General features: G+C 50.7%; 1 protein-coding gene across 1 annotated transcript in view; it reads right to left on the minus strand.

Moving 5' to 3' along the window:
• The window catches only part of LOC104538508, a 19781-nt gene extending 3226 nt beyond the window's left edge, over nucleotides 1-16555 (minus strand). The window contains exons 1-13 of the mRNA XM_010181741.1: nucleotides 16256-16555; nucleotides 12569-12801; nucleotides 11877-11976; nucleotides 10857-10974; nucleotides 9876-10018; nucleotides 9628-9777; nucleotides 9009-9103; nucleotides 8634-8733; nucleotides 7011-7151; nucleotides 6169-6261; nucleotides 5644-5751; nucleotides 547-718; nucleotides 257-323 (exon numbers count right to left, since the gene is read on the minus strand). Coding sequence (XP_010180043.1) covers nucleotides 257-323; nucleotides 547-718; nucleotides 5644-5751; nucleotides 6169-6261; nucleotides 7011-7151; nucleotides 8634-8733; nucleotides 9009-9103; nucleotides 9628-9777; nucleotides 9876-10018; nucleotides 10857-10974; nucleotides 11877-11976; nucleotides 12569-12801; nucleotides 16256-16555 — 1820 coding nt within the window. The remainder of the gene's footprint in view (nucleotides 1-256; nucleotides 324-546; nucleotides 719-5643; nucleotides 5752-6168; nucleotides 6262-7010; nucleotides 7152-8633; nucleotides 8734-9008; nucleotides 9104-9627; nucleotides 9778-9875; nucleotides 10019-10856; nucleotides 10975-11876; nucleotides 11977-12568; nucleotides 12802-16255) is intronic.
• Between the last annotated feature and the right edge of the window lie 676 nt (nucleotides 16556-17231).

Here is a 17231-nt window from a genome sequence, read left to right on the forward strand (position 1 = left end):
CCGCTACGCAGGCAGCGCTGGTTTCCACTTCAGTCCTGCCCAGTTTGGATCCCTCTCGCCAGAGATTTCCCCTGGCAGGGAAAAGCCCCGATTTGACAGCAACCGACCCGGGATGCCGTTTGTCTCCTCCTGCAGTGGTAGGAAGTTGGGGTCTCGCCATGGCAGGGGTCAGATCACTTGGAGAGGCAGAGCAGAGCCTGCTGCGTTGCACAAGAAGTCACCTAAAATGGTTAGGCTCGAGCAGGGCTTTGCTCACCTTCGAGCGGCGGAGACGTCTGTGGAGGAAGCATCGGGCCGGGCTGCGTGTTCAATTAAAAGAGCTCCTGTGGAAAAGTAGGAGACATCAGAACAGCAAGAGCTTGTGTAGAGCGGCCGGGGATGACTTTTCAGCAGCATCGCCAGGCCGAGCTCAGGGTGAAAGAAGGTAGGGACCGAGCTTTCTTTAAAACTGCACCCTTTACGCAGGAGCGTGGAGCCAGGCCATCGCAGGGGCGATTCCCAGCCCTCTCCTGGTCTGAAATCCACCGTTTCTGTCTTTCTCCCTACCTGCGTAGATCCTTGCTAGGGCGTAGGAGAAGTCCCTTGCTGCGAGCTCCATGGTCGCTGCCCCCTTCGAACCAGCTGCTTGCATGGACCGCGTGAGGCTGCCGATGGCGTCCTGCATTTGCTTCACGGCAGGTTCCAGTTTCGCAGCGCTCGAAGCCAGCTCCAGTTTTTTCTGCAAAGCAAACAATTGCAGGGAAAATTGCAGCGTTTTTACCTTCTGCAAGGAAACGGGGCTGGCGGGATCCTGAGCACACCCAGCTACAGCAAAAAGCTTAAGCCGAGGTGGCTGTAGCTTGCGCTGCTGCAGGCGGAGCGGCCAGAGCAGGAAAGGGGATTTGCCAAAAGGAAACTCCAGCCTTGCCTTGAGGAGGGACAGTTCCTGTGAGCCAGGCCCAGCGTTGCTGTGTCTGTGCGGGCTTTCCAGCCGCACGTGGGGCCCGGATCGTGTCCCCAGTTCTCTCTAACTGCACACCTGTGCAGGTTCTGACTCTCCCATCTCTACACTCTTACTTCCACAAAGGTGCTACAGTTGGAAAAGGCAGATTTAAGGGAGCTTTTGTCTGCAACTCGTGTCCACGGGAAAGGCCCCAGGACCAGAGCTGCTCTCTTCTGACGGACGGCAGGCGTTAACTGTGCATGAAAGCACCACCTAGAAGCACCCCCAGCTCAAGCCAAGCTGCTGTTTCTCCAGTACCCCAAATACCCTGTGAAAGCACGAGAGATGCTCTGCCAAGAGAATCTAAAATAGTTGCTTTTTGGACATGGCGTGCCCGTGGCAGAGGCTGGCCTTTCCTCTGGGCTTCCCCTGCTGTTCCCTTTCAGGAGGATCGAACGAGAAGAGCTCGCCTTCTGCGCGGAGCTGCCAGGCTGGGGTGACAGCGCGGTCCCCCTGAAGTCACACACGCAGCCAGCTCTGACCCGTGCGGCCAGCACCGACCTCCAGGCCCCGCGTTCCCCCGCGGCGCTCGGGAGCGGGCTCTGCCGCAGCCAGGTGGGCCCTGCACTCAGCCCCGGGTGCTGCGACTGCAGCTCTGCAATATTCAAACCTGTCTCTGCAGGAGAACTGAAGCATTACCTCGGACAGAGTCGCAAAAAGGAGCCGTTAGGTGTTTAAGTAGCGGCTTTTTGTTAATTAGTCTCATTTGCAGATTATTTATGAAGCTAAAGCCTGTGAGTATCTGCTATGCAGAGCTCATTTTTTATGGTTTTGAGGCTTTCAGTGCTTAAGTGATCATGCAGCTCCTCTTGCTAGCACGTGAAAATGCAGCTTGTTTGCACAGCAGGGCTCCGGACTGCACAGCTGAACCCAGGTTTGTTTCTGCAGAGCGTCTGTGCAAGGCGCCTTCCGCCTGACCAGTGCCCTGTGCTTTCTGACTGTTCCTGCAAGAACAACACACCCCTCAATGGACGCTGTTCTGTGCTCCAGGCAAAGCGGTGCAGAAATACTCACAGCATATGCTGTACAAATACAAACACATCATCGTTAAAGCGGTTAGCTGTGGTGCCAAGATAAAGTCCAAGCACCCTCCGAGCCCACAGAATGCTAATAAGCTGTTTTCAAAGTCGCTCGGAGCTCGCTGCTAACAAAGACCCCAAAGGCAGCAGCGTATTCCCAGCAGCTTGGGTGGGAGCCAGCATCACAGCGGCCAAGCACAGGGATGGCGCCCGTGCTGCTGTGTCAGTGGCTGGGGTACCAAGAGCCACGTCCTGCGCTGCCTGGGGCCTGGGCAGCACAGACCAGGAGTGTAAAAGCATCACTTGAACCTTAGGGGGAAGAAGACACTGTATTTTCTTTGCTCTCTGATAATTTACACTTTTACATTTCAGCTTGCGCTCGTTCTTTTCCTGATCTTCTGAAAGATCAAGCTGGGTTTTTCCACATCCTCCCCTGCATTCGAGAGCAGCTCCAGGGACGATGCTGGAGGCAGCAGCAGCTCCTGTTTTCTCTCTGCATGCTGATCTGCTCCAGTCCCTGCGGGCCATAACGGAGGGGAGGCACACGGCGTCGCCCGGCCGCCTGCGCGGGTCGTTTCTGACTGAAATCAGAGCAAAAAAGCTTTAGAGCTTTAAGCTCTGGTATTTCTGATTCCTTCGGTTTTCACTGGGGGATTTTAAGATGCCACTCACTTGTTTGCACTCACTAGCTACCAAGCAAGACTGTCAGAATGGTTTTTAGTTAAATAATCTTGAGTATTTAAAAATGCAGCAACAGGGAAAACATCCACAACAGGGCTAGAAGCACGAGTCTCATATTAATGTTTCAAGCAAACTCATAGTCTCACTTTAATAACCTAGATTTATTTCCTGTTGTGCTAAAACTGTGGTTATGGTCTGAAAAGGACCTGGAAACACCATCACACGTCTTAGATTGCAGGTCCGATTTACAGCTACACGTTCAGCCCCGCACAGCCATTCTCGATACAAACCCCAGTTGATTCTGAGCTCTGCAAGATGCTTGCAGGGCTGGCATGCAGAAACACGACCGTACTGGGATGTGACCGAATTTAATCTAAAGTGACTCAAATGCAATAATCAAACAATTCCCTAGTGCTACTTAGAGTCACTTTTCAGGCTGTAATTGAATTCTCAAGTACTCCAAATGCTCTGGCTCAAAATTCCAGCTAATACATTTTTAGTGTAACGTGAAACGACTGCTCCTGTGCAGTGCCCACCTGAAGTCCCAGCACGGCTGAGCTGAGGCCAGGGCCGTCCCTCGCACGTGCTCTGCTCACCGTGGGTTCTCCCGAGGCTTTGCAGACTCATTGCCTCTGGTCTGGGTGGTTTGTGACAAACTTGCTTTGTGTCAAGCACCCTAAAAATCCAGCTTCTCAAAATCCCGTTGTGCACGGATGGAGAAGTTCTCGGTGTTGCCCTTTTCCTGAGGATAATGAGACTGGGTTCCTGCTCCTGGACCACAGCACCATCAGCATTGGGCATCCCCCCATCAGTGGGAACCCAGGATAACAGCCAGAACAGCTGATGGTGGGGTCAGGAGGAGTCGCCCGGAGATACGACCTTCAGAGAACAGAAAGCGATGCTGTACCAACAGAGTGCTAGTGCTGCTCTCTGCAAAGCAGCCTGTCACTGGGCACAAATCCTGCAGACTGAGAACTTTGATGGACAAACAGAAAATCAATTGCGCTATTTTTGTGTGCATCAATAAAAAGGAAATGGACTGGAGCAGTAAAAATCCCTTTACGAAGCGCTAAATTATTTCCTCTCTAGATGGGTATGGGAAGGATGTTTCAAAGTGAGCCAGACTCCCAAAGACCAAAGGAATTTGGACACCTGGGGCTCAAAGAGAGGTGGTTTATCACTTGTGAGCGAAACCCCGATTTTGGTGTAGAAACTCAGCACGTTCCTGCCCAATGCACTCTGCAGAGACGCCTCCCAGTGCCTTTCCAGTGCCTGGCTGCTGAAGGCACAAGGGAGCAGCTTTCTGACAAGGCCAGGTAAATTTTTTTGTACGATCTATTGCACCCAGATCCAGTGCCTCCGCACCGCTCTCCCAGCTCAGCCGTTGCAGCCAGGCTCTGTGGACACGGAGGCAGCCTCAGTGCGATGCAAACAGCAAACGCGATGGCACTTACCGGAATTTGGAGACCTTTAAAGCCAGTGCTCGCTTGCTCACCCTCCAGTCTCACGCACAGCGTGATTTGTGGGAGTGCAAGAGCAATGATGAGCTTGTTAATTAATAAGTCTCCATACTTGGTGTCACTGCTGTGCAGGTACCTGCTCTGAATCACGTTGCTCTGCTCGGTAATGCTTCTCTGATTATCCAGTTGTTAAGAAGCTGAGGGGACCCTCTCAGCCACACCAGCAAGGAGCTCCGAGGGCTGCGGTATGGCACCTCTTTGGGTATTTGTTTAAATTAGCCTAAGTGTAAGCCTGTGGAGGCCGGCGTCTTCCCAAGTTATTTTTGGAGCCTGCCATCCGCTCCTTTCCTTCTCCACTCTATTACCTTCAGTGTCAGACTAAACTGCTTTTCACCAACAGCTGGACCAGTTGCTTTGTAATTAGCAGGTGCGCTCAGCCTTGCTTACGAGCAGATTTGGCTGTCTTGGTTGGTAGTCCAATTGTTCGAGGCATTTTTCCTTTATCAAAAGTTGTGTGAGAGGGTGGCAAGAAGACGCCCGTCTCTGGAGGTCAGGGAGGTGTAAATCTGCACAGAGCACAGCTGAGCCGGGGGCCTGAAACATAACTGAAGTTGCCAACTGCAGGCACTGGTGAGGAGTCAGGCTCTTGCTCGTGTGTTATTGAAAGGCTGAGCCAGTTGTCAATGCTGCCTGGAGGGCAGTGGCCCAGGCCTGTCCCTTCTGATGGGGTCAGACTGAGAAAGTGAGGGCTATGCATTGCCAAAGCCAGCACGCCAGATGCCCAGGATTCCCTCACTGCCTCTGGGCTAATCTGGATTGCTCTATCTGGATTAATAATCTAATCTCTCAGGGAACACCCTCTGAGATGCTGATCCTGCCTTTCAGGCTGGTTCCTGTCTCCCTTCATGAGACACATCAAGCCAGCCCATGCTCATTTACCTTCCTGAAATTCCGAGCTGCTTTGATGTCTCTGTGACTGCCTGTCATCTGAGCACCTTGAACAGAGCAGCCCGTAGGTAAAGGCAGAGAACAGCAAATCTGAAGAGGCAGCAATGGAATTTCTTTGGCTCTTTTCATCGTTTCAGTGGGAATAAAAATAGGAAGTAATAATGCAGGTTTAGTATTCAGCAGTCTTGTGGTGTTTTTTCAGTCAAGAACAGAACCACAAAATTATTTTGGATTCAGGAGGATGACTCACATTAAAGACACACTTCTATGTATCTGTCATGAGGAACTCTGACAATACAAAATTCTTCACTGCTGAGATGAAAGTATCTGCATTATTTTGCAACACATAAGGATCCCAAAATGGGCACTGCATGTGTTCTGCTTTTGTAAGTGCTATTTAAAGAGCAGAATTGTAAGACACCTTCTGAACACTTGTCTATAGCTTCCAGTTTGGTCCTGTTCCCTACCAGTCTCAGCCAGGAGCACAAACACCAGATAAGACTCTGCCATGGTGGGCAAATCGGGCCGAGCAGTGCTTTTGATGTGGGCTCACCTGCACTGTGGAGAAGAACACAGCCATCACCCGTCCTTGGCTCTTGGTGAGGGATCGCAGGACATCAAGTGACAGGATGTTTGTTGTTCCCTCCCATATGGACAGCACCTGTGGGGTAGAGGAGACGGTGGCAGAGCATGAAGGAGCCTTTTGGAGCAACTGCAATGAAGAAAGAGAAATGTGAGGAAACAAAGACATGGGGCAGAGCTAAGGGATATCAAAGAAACCTCCAGAGATGTCTTGCCCCACTGCAAGTGGAAAAGAGCGGTGGTGGTGAGAGCCAGGAGCCCAGCTCCATTCCAGAGCTAGGAAACCACCCCAGAATCAGGAACAGTCTACATCCTCCCCTAGGTGATGACTGGCCTCAGCTGGAAGGCAACTAGGAAAGAGCTGCCATGCCTGGAGCAAGCCTGGGCAGGACTGTGTTGTCCCTTGGGCGTTTCTTTGGCAGGTAATCACAGAAAACTGCGCAGGGGCCTGAGTGATGCACAGGAGCTTCTTCTGCTTCCCCTGCTGCTCTCTTACCAGCGTATCGCGGACTATGACTGGCAAGCCTGTGTCCTCCATGTAACCTTGTCCTCCAAAACTCTCCATTGCCTCAACAACAACAGCAGAAGCCTGCAAAACACAGAGAGCTGACATGATCCACACTGCACAAGGGGAAAGAGCAGCCAGAAACCTCTACCATCACACAGCAGCTCCTGCTGGGATGGGACTGACTGAATCCCACTGATTTGCAGAGGTGGGTTCCTCACTTATATGCAGGGGGAGCCACCTGGGGAATGAAAACTGAGGAACACAGAGAGAGAACCTGCAGGAGCAGTCAGACCTTGGGAGAAGATCCAGGGAGAATATGTCTCAGTACGGTCCTCTCTAGGGAAAGATAAACCTGTGGTTTGCTTGGTATGTGGCAGTACGTGTCTCTGGTCCAGGAGTCTTTACCCTTCTACTTGCCTATGGTGTGTAAGGTTCTGTGTATGTAAGCTGAGGGGAATTAGAAGAGGGACAGACCCCTGAAGTTTAGGTGAATGCTAAGCTGTTGACACCTTCTCTTCTGTGCATTCATAACATTCGTGTGGCTCAGTGCCCCACCGTGGTCTCGGGGCAGCCTCGGCAGCATTCATTTGTGGAGCATTGCACAGACAGTGCTGGTCTGTTCTGATCGAACAGCTGATCTGTGGCCTTGGGAGCAAAGGCACAAGTCTGCCCACACAGTCCAGCCTCGGTGCAGGCTCTGCAGCTGGAGGTCACTGACGGCATCCCCTGCCCTGCATTTTGGCTGTGTTAATCACTCCCCTTTCCAGCTCTGCGGTTGCTAATGTGCCACACAGAGCCACTCCAGGCTAATCAAGCGGGTTGTTCCATACCTGCTTCCCAGTGTACAGTTTGGCAACTGGTATCAGCAGTCTCAAGAGAAGCTGCTCTTGCTCACTCGCCATGTTGGTTTCTACAAGTCCAAGCAGACGAACAATCTCCATAGCCAGAAGAAACGCCCCTCGTGTCTGCACCTGCAAGCAGAGAAGTGGGGAGCTTCACTGGCAAGGATCTGTGGCTCGGGCTGATTCCAGCCTGGTCTGCTGAGGTGCCATGAGATGATCTCGAAGGGATGCGCGATACTGGACCTGCACAAAATGCCAGCCCTGCCTGTACAGACCCACAGCTTCGGAGACAAAGACCACCAACCAGCCAAGGCACAAAGCATGAAATACTAGAGGTAGTCTGGAGCTGCCACGCTTGGGTGCTGCATTCTAGGAGGAGGAAACAGCAATGCTGTTTCATCAGGCCTAGTCGGAGCCATATCAAAGGCATTCAGATCACAAATCCACATTCTTTCCAAGGCTCAGTGACATAAGACTGCACATCTGATGGTCAACCTCTGAGCACCAGGATCTGCAAGGTCTTTGACAGATCTCTTGCTGAGCAACTTGTTTCCCTGGCAAGCTGGGATTTGGGAAGCATCAGGATATGGAGCTCTGTAGCCCCTGTGCATAATGATGTGCTGTGGGATTATACAGGATCTGGCCTTCCTTTCAGAGGTGGTGTTCTGGCCACAGGATAAAAGATGCTGGAGCTTTAACTTATGTTTGACAGACGTTGACCACTTTCCCTCTCCCCCACTTTGCAAGAGGATTTTTAAATACCGTTTTAAAAATCTGTGTGAGCCTACTGCAGCCCAAGGGCAAGTGTTGGCATTACACCACTTAAGAAAAGAAGTGGTGCCTGGATGGGTGAGAGAGGAAGAGGACTGTGTGCCTCCTTTTTGAAGTTTTAATAGGGGTGGGAAGCTACCTGTGTCCTGCAAGCTACTAGAGCTGAGTGTTGTGGCAAAGCTGCGAGACATTCTGCAGTGGGCGAAGGCCCACACGTGACATTCCTCCCAGAGCCAGAGTGCCAGTTCAGGCTGCTCTCTTCCACTGCCTGTTACTGCCTCAGATGACATTCACATCTGGAGGTTGTACTCAAGCTCAGTGTCTTGTGGTGATGAGCACCGTGCAGGTCCAAAGTGAAGACAAACTTCTCAGAAGCTAAAGTGCACGGTGACTACTCGGGAATTCTTCAAGCCTGCTGGGAACAGCCCATCTCCTGGTGCATGAGCTACCAGGGAAGTTGGATGAGTCTGTACCAGTCTTGGACAAGAGCCTGTTAAGTGCAGCTCAGGAGACTGTGGTGTCATGTTTGAACTCTGATGTTAATGACCACTTTCAGAGGTCACAGCATATCACAGTAAGTGCCTGCATGAATACTGGCACTCCTCTCAGGGTAGCTCCCAGGTAATTGTCATTTAGGATAACTTGGAGTCCAGCAGAGAAGCTAGATCTATCATTAGATCAAATCCCACCAGAATATGGCAATACATCTCACTGCACCAGGAACAGCCTCCTGCATGTGACTGCTGCACACAGAGGCGGACTGGCTGCAGTCCCTGGCAGCTGAGGATCTCTGCCCCCTTTCCTCGCCAACAGGTTTAGCCTGGCAGCCAAAAGCCTTACCTCCATCCGGGCTATTGTCTGCATGTGTAGGGGATGGTCCTTGAGGAGCTTCCCAAAGGCAACCCGCTTACGGGCGTACTCCCTGCTCAGACTGAGCATCCTACAGAGGATACAGCCAGGGAAAGCAGTTAGACCAGCACCCTTCCACTTCTGAGCTTCCCCTTCCAGCCACCCCCACTGTAAAAAGCCTGCTCAGCTGTAGCACACCAGCCTAGGTCACCCACCCACAGCCCAACCTTCTCCAGCACTGGTAGATTTCAGACCTGTGCCTGCAAAGGCATCAGATGTCAACTGGCTGCAATGCTGAGCATTGCAAAGTCCCCTTGTCCTGATAAGGTGCTTCTTCAGCTCTGGGGGGATCGATGCTGCGCTCACCTTCTCATGGCAGCTACTGCGCCAATGACGTTGTGGATCCGAGTTATGTTCAGCATGTTGGAGATGGAGGCCACTCCACGACCCTCTGCAGAGATCTGAAAGCATCAAGGAGCAAAGGCTGACGTAAGGTGGTCATGGAGGTGGACACATATCTAAGTGAAAGCTGTGTCAGCAGACAGACAGACACTGGCTGCTCACTCTGCCTCTGTGTGTCCTCAGGCAACACAAAGATCTGCTTGCTTTGAAATACGGCTGACTCATTTTAGCCAAGTCTGTGGCATGACCAGGGCAGTGGCTTTGGAGACCATGTCAGTGTGATCAGTTCTGGTCCCTGCTGCTTGTCCCTACCTGCACGCTACACGGTCTCTCAGCTGGGCCAATGCAACTGGATTAGGGAAATGGCCAGCCTAAAATGACTCTTTTTTTTCTTCCCTCCCATCTTTCCCTGAGCTCTTCTCAGGTCTGTCCCACACGTAGCCTCGGTTGTGAAGGCTTTTGTGGAGCAAACACAGAAGTGGAAGAGAGGAACTTCTTCAGTCGATATCACTGCCAAAAAGCCATGAGTGGTCTGCCGTGCCAAGCCAGCCCCGTCCCAAGAGGAAGGTGAAACTTTACGTACGAGCTCTGCTTTAGCTCCGTCTAGCCATAGCTCTGCTGTTGCCATCTGCCGTGTGCCCAACTTGTCTTTCAGCCTTTGCACTTTGATGCTGTTCAGCTTCCCCTCCTCATCTCGAACCTTCATGAAGAACAGGGACAGGCCGCTGGAACCCTGTGGCCATTAAAAAGCCGTGCAAAGAGGATTTCATTACAGTGAAACAAGAAAAAGAATGCTCCAGCTCCTTCAGTGGGTTCTACCATCAAACAGACCTGCTTTACTTGTCCTTCAGCATCTGCTACCCTGGCCAGGGTTAATGTCACGTCAGAATCAGCAGCTGAGGTAAACCATTTAAAACCATAGAGATGATAGGTACCATCTGGCTGCTTTCTGGCCACTGTCTCGGTGCCGTTAGCTGCAAGAAAGGAGATCATCTTGGCGTTATGGGAACTTCTGTATCAATCAATGCTGATTTTCGGTTTAAGCAGCAGCTCTTTTAAGTCACTTCTTGCTATCAAGATGCAGTATGGATTAGCTGCTAATCTCTTTCATTGACCCTGAATAAGCAATGCAGCCAGGGTTAAGTACTAGAAAGGAAATATGGTCTGTTTAACTGCAAGCCTTTCCAGCAACCGCTCCAGACGAACAGCTGGTAACAGCAGTGCTTCATGAGCAGAATGCACCATGGTGTATAATCCAGTGTGTCCATTTCTTTAGGAACTACCATGGCCAGGAACAACAAAGGGTGCTATGGAATCAGGAGTCCTGCAATGATGCACATCTTTCACTCCACAGCTGGCCCTTTCACTTCTTCCACCAGGAAACCAACTGCAGCTTCATTCGATGGAGGCGACTCCCCTTCCACATTTCTGTCTCCACAGCGGAGTTCTGACGTTTCCTGGTCCATCACGCTCTCACTAACATTAGCCAGGGGGCAGAAGTTGGAGCCCACGAATCATTTTTTAGTCCCAGCTGGGATGGGTCTGGCTGTCTTGCTTAAGGTTTAGGTGCTAGAGCTAGACATCAGTGTGTGGTCTGTGCAAGGAACACAGCTCTGTACCTGCCTGTGTTACAGTGCACAGACGCTGGACCTTTTGTTGGTTAAAAAGCTACGCGGAGGGCTTGGATGACATCTGCTGAGGTTTCCTAAACCAGTTACCTGGCTTTATATGTTCCCCACACCCTTCATTTTCTCTGTTCTCACTAACACAAGTAGCTGCTGCTGCAGTTGCTTCCCGCCTCAAAACACATACCAACATCAGAGCCTCCCCTGCGCTCGGTCATCCACTGGCCAGAGGTCCAGAACTTCTTGGGGTCACGGGATGTCAGATGGTCAAAAGCGTTTTTCAGAGATCCAGGAATACCTAGTGACTGTTTTGGGAGAGGGAAAAGAAACTGAAGTGACCATGATAACACAGTAGATGAAGTTAGACAGTTGCCTCGACTAACCCTAGGCTCAGAACGGACACTCTGCAAGCGGCGAGGGGGGCTCTGAGCGTCCTGCACTGCAGCGCATCCGTGTGTATGGCTGAGAGTCTGTGAAACCGCCCGGCTCCTCACGGCTGCTGGAGCACTGCGCAGACCAAAGGTGCTGCTTCGTGCTGCAAAGGAGAGCGCTGATCATCCCTGCCCCCTGCTGCACCGCTAGACACCTGACAGAGAGCTTTGAAAACAGCAGATGTGCAGGGTATCAGCGTACGTTCATATACGCTGGGTGTCACCAGTGACCAAAGACCTGCAGGAAAGAGGTAACTGCCTTACGCCCTTATTTTGATTGAATTAAAATGCTCAGGGCTAGCTACTTAAGGGCTAGCTTTTCTCTGCATCCTACATAGCCACTGCCATACTGCAAAGGGTGTTGCTAAGAAGCGGAGCCAAATCCTCAGACTGGACAAGTCTTGCTAGCTTGGTTAATTTACATCAGGTGTGGATCTGGCCCAATACATTTAACGGCCCGTCCACACAGGGAACAGGAAAACTAACTCATAGTAAAAACATATGTGACACCTTTCCAAATATCTGCAGTGCCGCAGATACACGTGTGGCAAAGGCACACAGTGTTGTAAGTAAACATAAAGGCTGGCCTGGGCACAAAGACTTTGTAACTGAAGGAGAAAGGCAGGGGGAGATGGAGCTGAGTCACAGAGCAAGGAAGGGCCGTGCCCAGAGCCAGATGGCAGAGCAGCTCTCCTCCATCCTTGGCCAGTGCTCTGGACTCTAACCAGCGCTGCCAGGACGTGGGCTGTGCCCACAGGGACCCGCTGAGCTCATACCTCAATGACTTTGGCTGCCCCATCAGTCATGGCCAGTGGACAGCTGAAACCTCCAGAGAAGCTTGAAAACAAGTAGAGTTTGACAGCCTGATGCAGACGGCTGGGAAAGAAAGAGAGTGAGAACAGACAGGTCATGCAGCGGTTCAACAGCGGGAGGATAAAACATCTTGACTAGGAAGAGAGGAACAAAATAAAGCCAAAACCGGTGAGAATCGGACCACTCACTTCTGAGAGGGCAGAGAGAAGAGGAGCAGCAGTTTCTCAGTCCCAGAGGGACTGCCACCATGAGGCTAGATGGAAGGCATTGCTTTCCAGCTGGTGCATTTTTTAAAAATAAGAGATGTGGGTCTACATCCAGAAGCTGGAATACGATGAGACTGCAAGTAAAACCCCAGATCTCTAGCTGTGTTACAACTAATGCATGTAGAGCTGGGAACTGCCGGGCCCCAGAAGCAGGAAGGTGACATCAAAGACTATTATGATCAACTGTTGGCCATTAGTTATGGCTTATCATTGCCGATGTGGAACATTACAGCGGACAGACACTGCTGTTCGGTACAGCAGGAGGTGCGCTTTTGTGCACGCATCATCTGTTACCCATTATACAACACTAAGTTCAGTCCTACAGGATGACTATACCTTGCTAAGAGTAACCAGGAAAGCACCAAGTCATTCCCATTCTCCCCAGTTACCTCCAGTTGGAGTATCTCCGCTCATAGGCCTCAGCAATCAGTCCCTCTTCGGCCACAATCTCTTTCATCCTCCTCCAGGCCGAGCAGGTGGAGATGTGATCCACCCGCTGCCCCCAGGCATCGTACTGCCGAAACACAGGGGGGTTCAACTCGCATTCCCAGCCCAGAGGTTTGATCTTGGTTAGCAGACGGCTTCCAAATCTCTCCAGGTCCTGATTCACCTCCTCCAGGACCTGTGAAGCAACAAGAAGAGCCCTTCAGCACTCCCCAGAAGGAGCCTCAGTCCTCGCTGGAAAGGCAGAGGACTGACCATACTGTCCTGTGGTCTCCTGCCACTTGGCCCGTTCACGTATTCTGTAATGAACAGGACAGCCTGTCTCAGCCTCTGTTGGCATAGCTGTGCTCAGCTGTCACTTTTTTCCCCTCAAAAAATCATTCTTTAAAGTTGCTTCTGGCAGAATCTCTGAATTTTACAAAAGACAGAAGAGCTGTTGTATCAGGGGTGAGAATTGCACAGATGTACATGAGTAGGGGGGTTGGACGAGACGATCTCCAGAGGTCCCTCCAACCTCAGCCACTCTGTGATTTACTGCTGGAGAAGAATGCCAGGGGAAGAGCTGCCAAAACTGGAAAGCCTTCATCTGTATAGGAAAACTTCCACTGGGCTCAGTAGTTACCTGCCTACCAGATTAGAAAAGGAGGGACAGAGCAATTATTTGAGCTTCAGCCTGGCACTCAGGGTGCCTAGATTCAAATTTTCACCCTGCATCCAGCTTCTTGAAGGGCCCTGGATAAGGATTCAGGTGCCCTGGTTTCAGCCAGGCTTGGCTGCCTTGGATGCAGCGGTTGGTCCATCACTGATGGGTGGAAACTGGCACCCGCAGAGGAGCGATTCCTTCCAGCCCTCTAAGATACGTGTTTTAAGGTGATGGGAGTTGCCTTCAGCAAGTGCCCTTCACTATCTGTGGCCAAAGCCTAGTGAAGTTGCCTAGACTTAAATAACCTGACTTATAATTAATTGAAATTGGGCCAGGTGGAGCCAGCCTCTAGCACTGCTGGACCCTCGATGCATAAATACATCCAAGACTGTAATGGGGGTCAAAGAAGCACTTGATCTAGATTTGCTTTCATCAGAGGAACATTTGTTTTGCTGTTCTCTGCCTCTCAAGTGATGCTAATTTCCTCCTCAGTATAACAACTGTCGAGGTGAATGCCGTAGTTGCTGTACCCAAAGGGTGCAATTATAAAACACATTAATTTACTGTTGATGAAATACAAACACTGCTTCTTCCTTTCCCTGCTTCCCCCTGTATTGACTTTTCATTAAACTACATCCGTATGATTGATTCCTTCATTGCTCTGCCGTTCAGCATCCGTAACGAGGATCCAGCTCACGCTGGCCAGTTAGGACTCAAAGTCTCCATCCTCAGACGAGCCAGTTTTCCTTCAGCTGAAGGGTGAAATACTCAGCATTAAAAATCACAAATCAAGCCAAAACCACGCAGGAAAGCCCTGTCGACTGGTACAGCACCCGCTGCACTCCTGTTTGCCCTCGGTGGAGCTCAGCTGGGATGGGTGCTTCCAGTGCTTATCGTATTGACAGCACAGAGAGGTTGGTTTAGAGGCGTAACCTAAGAATCCAAGGTTCACGGACTTTGCTTATCCCTGAAGCACGAGAACCTTTGAACTGTTCAGCTGATAGGTTTTTTTTTGTGGGCACAAGAATATGAGTCTACTGAATAAGTCTGTTGGTCAGAACAGTACGGTGAACTCAAACTACAACAGCCCCTTCACCTCACCCAAATTATCCACAAACACCAAACCCAACTGCCTCTCTGAGAGCTCATGCTCTGACCACAGGTAGTGTCACAAACTGTGGTGCCCAAGCAAACGTGTTTATTTCCAAGGAAAAAGACCAAAATCAGAGTTCCTACAATTCTGACTGCTGAATCTGACACACGGCAGCCTGGGCACTCCAGGAAATGTCCATCAGGACACAGAGAGAGCATCTCTAAACCATCTGGGTCAGGGCTGAAGCTGCTACCTGGCAGCATCGGCTGGGTGGCCTCATTCACCCTAATCTGTCTTTTGATGTCCCAGGGATTAATATATTGAAAATCTGCACATTATTGCACATTAAGAGTGCAAACAGATGATCCTTATGTTAAAGGAATTATTTTCAGGGGGTCAAAGACCGATAGATACCCCTCCGCAACACTGCCCAGAAAAAGCAGCTGCTTTTGTCTGTGTTCTCTAGAAATCACCTTCAGATAATCAAAGAAATCTTTTGCTCTATTCCAGGAAAACTTCTGTCTTCACCACTGCACACAGGTGAACAGTACGACAGGAATCAACCTCCAGTGTGGCGTCTGCCCCTGCGGGACTCATAAAGCTTCTTCTGTTGCTGCTCTCCTGAAGAGGAAGGTGTTCAGATGGAGAGCCAGCTCGCAGGCAGCAGCGTGCAGCAGACCAGGCTCTGCCTTTCAGCAGCGAGGCAACACTGCCCCGCTGGGACCAAGCCCAGAAACATACGGGAGATGCTGCTGGTCCTCTGGTAGATTCTGCAGTGCTTTGTTTCTTAGGGGAAGGAGTGGAGAGCAGCTCTCAACCTTGGCAAAAAACCCCATCACTGATCCTTTTATTCTTCCAGGGATCTGAATCATGCTTCTTCCAAAGGTGCAGATTAGGAGCAAGATCTTCATGGTTGCGCAAAGGCATCCTCCTTTCCCCCATTTCTCTTCTGGCAAGAAGGCTGCAGCGGCACCTAGAGAGGCTTCATTCCTGTCTTTCAGGATGGCTGTGACAAAAACAAGCTCCCAGCGCGGCCACCACACTTTTACTACCCCGAGTCTGCAAGGCCTCACAGACCTGGAGACCAAGCAGTGGCAGGAGGAGCATCACTGACAGCCAGGTTCTGCCCCTCTACTCATGTGGGCGCTTTCCAGGTCATTGACTGCTTCTGCCAGAGTAAATGATGGAGAGAGCTCACACTGCTCCATGAGGCCTGGTCCTTGAAAAGTGGGAAACAGTTGCAGTCCTTGGGGTGACAGCAGAGGAGAGAGTGAGATGAGCCGCCCCCTCACAGGGGTTCCTGTCGGACTGGACCCACAGCTCAGGGTCTTACCCCACCTCTCTGCACCCCTGCATCTGTACAGAGCTTTTGTTGTCTGAAAATCAACCAGAAATGCCAACAACCTGCGCTGAGCACAAGCAGACCCTAACGGGCCTTTGCATCCTCTTGAGTGCTCAGCTGAGAACAGCTCCGTTCCTTCATAAAGGAATTTTGTCAAAAGCCCCCATTCCCCAGAGAGAGAGATGTAGACTTGCACAGCAAAATTTGGAAGCTCTTTAGTTTTTCTCCTGCCTCTGAAATTTCTTACTCTGGATGACCAGACAACAAACGCCCACACTGACAATCCCAAAACAACACTCTTGCTGCAACACCCAGATCACTCACCGGAGTCCACCAAGCCCTTTCTATTTCTATTTATGTCCTGGCAGTATTTTTAACCCCTGCACTGATTCAAAGAAAAGAAGTTTTAAAGAATGCTGATAAATTTCCCCAAGTTAAACGCTTGAAGACACAAAAAGAGAAGGCTCAGAGAAATGTTCCGTTCACAGTCTTAAACAGTGACCTAGCCAGCATCGTAGCAAGTACACACAGAAACACAAACATGCACTCCAGACCTTAGGAGGAAGGTGCGTTTTCAAGTAACTCCGAAGCAAAGCATCTTCCAAATACTGGTTCCCAGCCTCGGGCTGCTCTTGGAAGAGGGTCTCGGTTTCTCTCCTTACAAGGGGCATTTCCAGATCTTCTAACACTTGTTTTTCCTGCGCGCCGACCTGTTGTCCCTGCCTGGCGGTTGTGCTGATTCCTCTACAGCTCGGCGGTTGGCACTTCTCCCTGGCGCAGGGCAGAAAGCGACCCGACTGCCACGGCTTGCAGGCAGCACCAGATCTCCACCAAGGCAGGCGACAGGTAAACATGATCCTGCAAAGCCCTGAACGTGTCACACCAGCGGTGCTCACCTCTAGACCCTTCCTCCGTTGACAGCAGCACCAATCCTGTTTTGTTTTAATGTTGTGAAGTTATTCTTGAAAATCAATCATGTCTTCTCTCCTCCCCTGGGGAGGGGCTTTCCAGCAGCTTTTGTCAACCGAACTAGGGAAAAGGTCTTTGGAAAGAGATCAGGAAAAACACAAGTGCTCCAAAAACACTGTGCCCTCCCCTACCAGCTGGGGAAACCTCCATAACCAGCAGGACCGACATTTCCGGAGCTGGGGGAACCAGGGAGGGTGTTCCCACCAGCATGCCTGGGTAGAGATGAGAAGGAAAAATTACATTTCCTCATCTGAAGAATGACAAAATGCCTAGAAATGGGAAGAAATGGTTTAGGCAGGTTATTCTGTAAATAAGATACTGGTGAAATAGAGAATCCATCCTCCTTGCCTGGCTTGTGACACTAGCTCCAAAATAATCTGCTTTTATGAAGTCCCTGATGCCTTTAATTTGAGTTGGGATAGATTTAAAGTCTCCCTTCCCTAGGGAAGTACCAAAATATTCTAAGAGCGTATCTTATGGCTTTGAGTAATTTAAAACATGCACCTAATCTGGGGTGATATGCTGCCAATAAAAACAGTATTTTACTTCAAAGTGATTTTA

Source organism: Mesitornis unicolor, unplaced genomic scaffold, assembly GCF_000695765.1.
Source record: "Mesitornis unicolor isolate BGI_N332 unplaced genomic scaffold, ASM69576v1 scaffold1833, whole genome shotgun sequence".
Lineage (NCBI taxonomy): Eukaryota > Metazoa > Chordata > Aves > Mesitornithiformes > Mesitornithidae > Mesitornis > Mesitornis unicolor.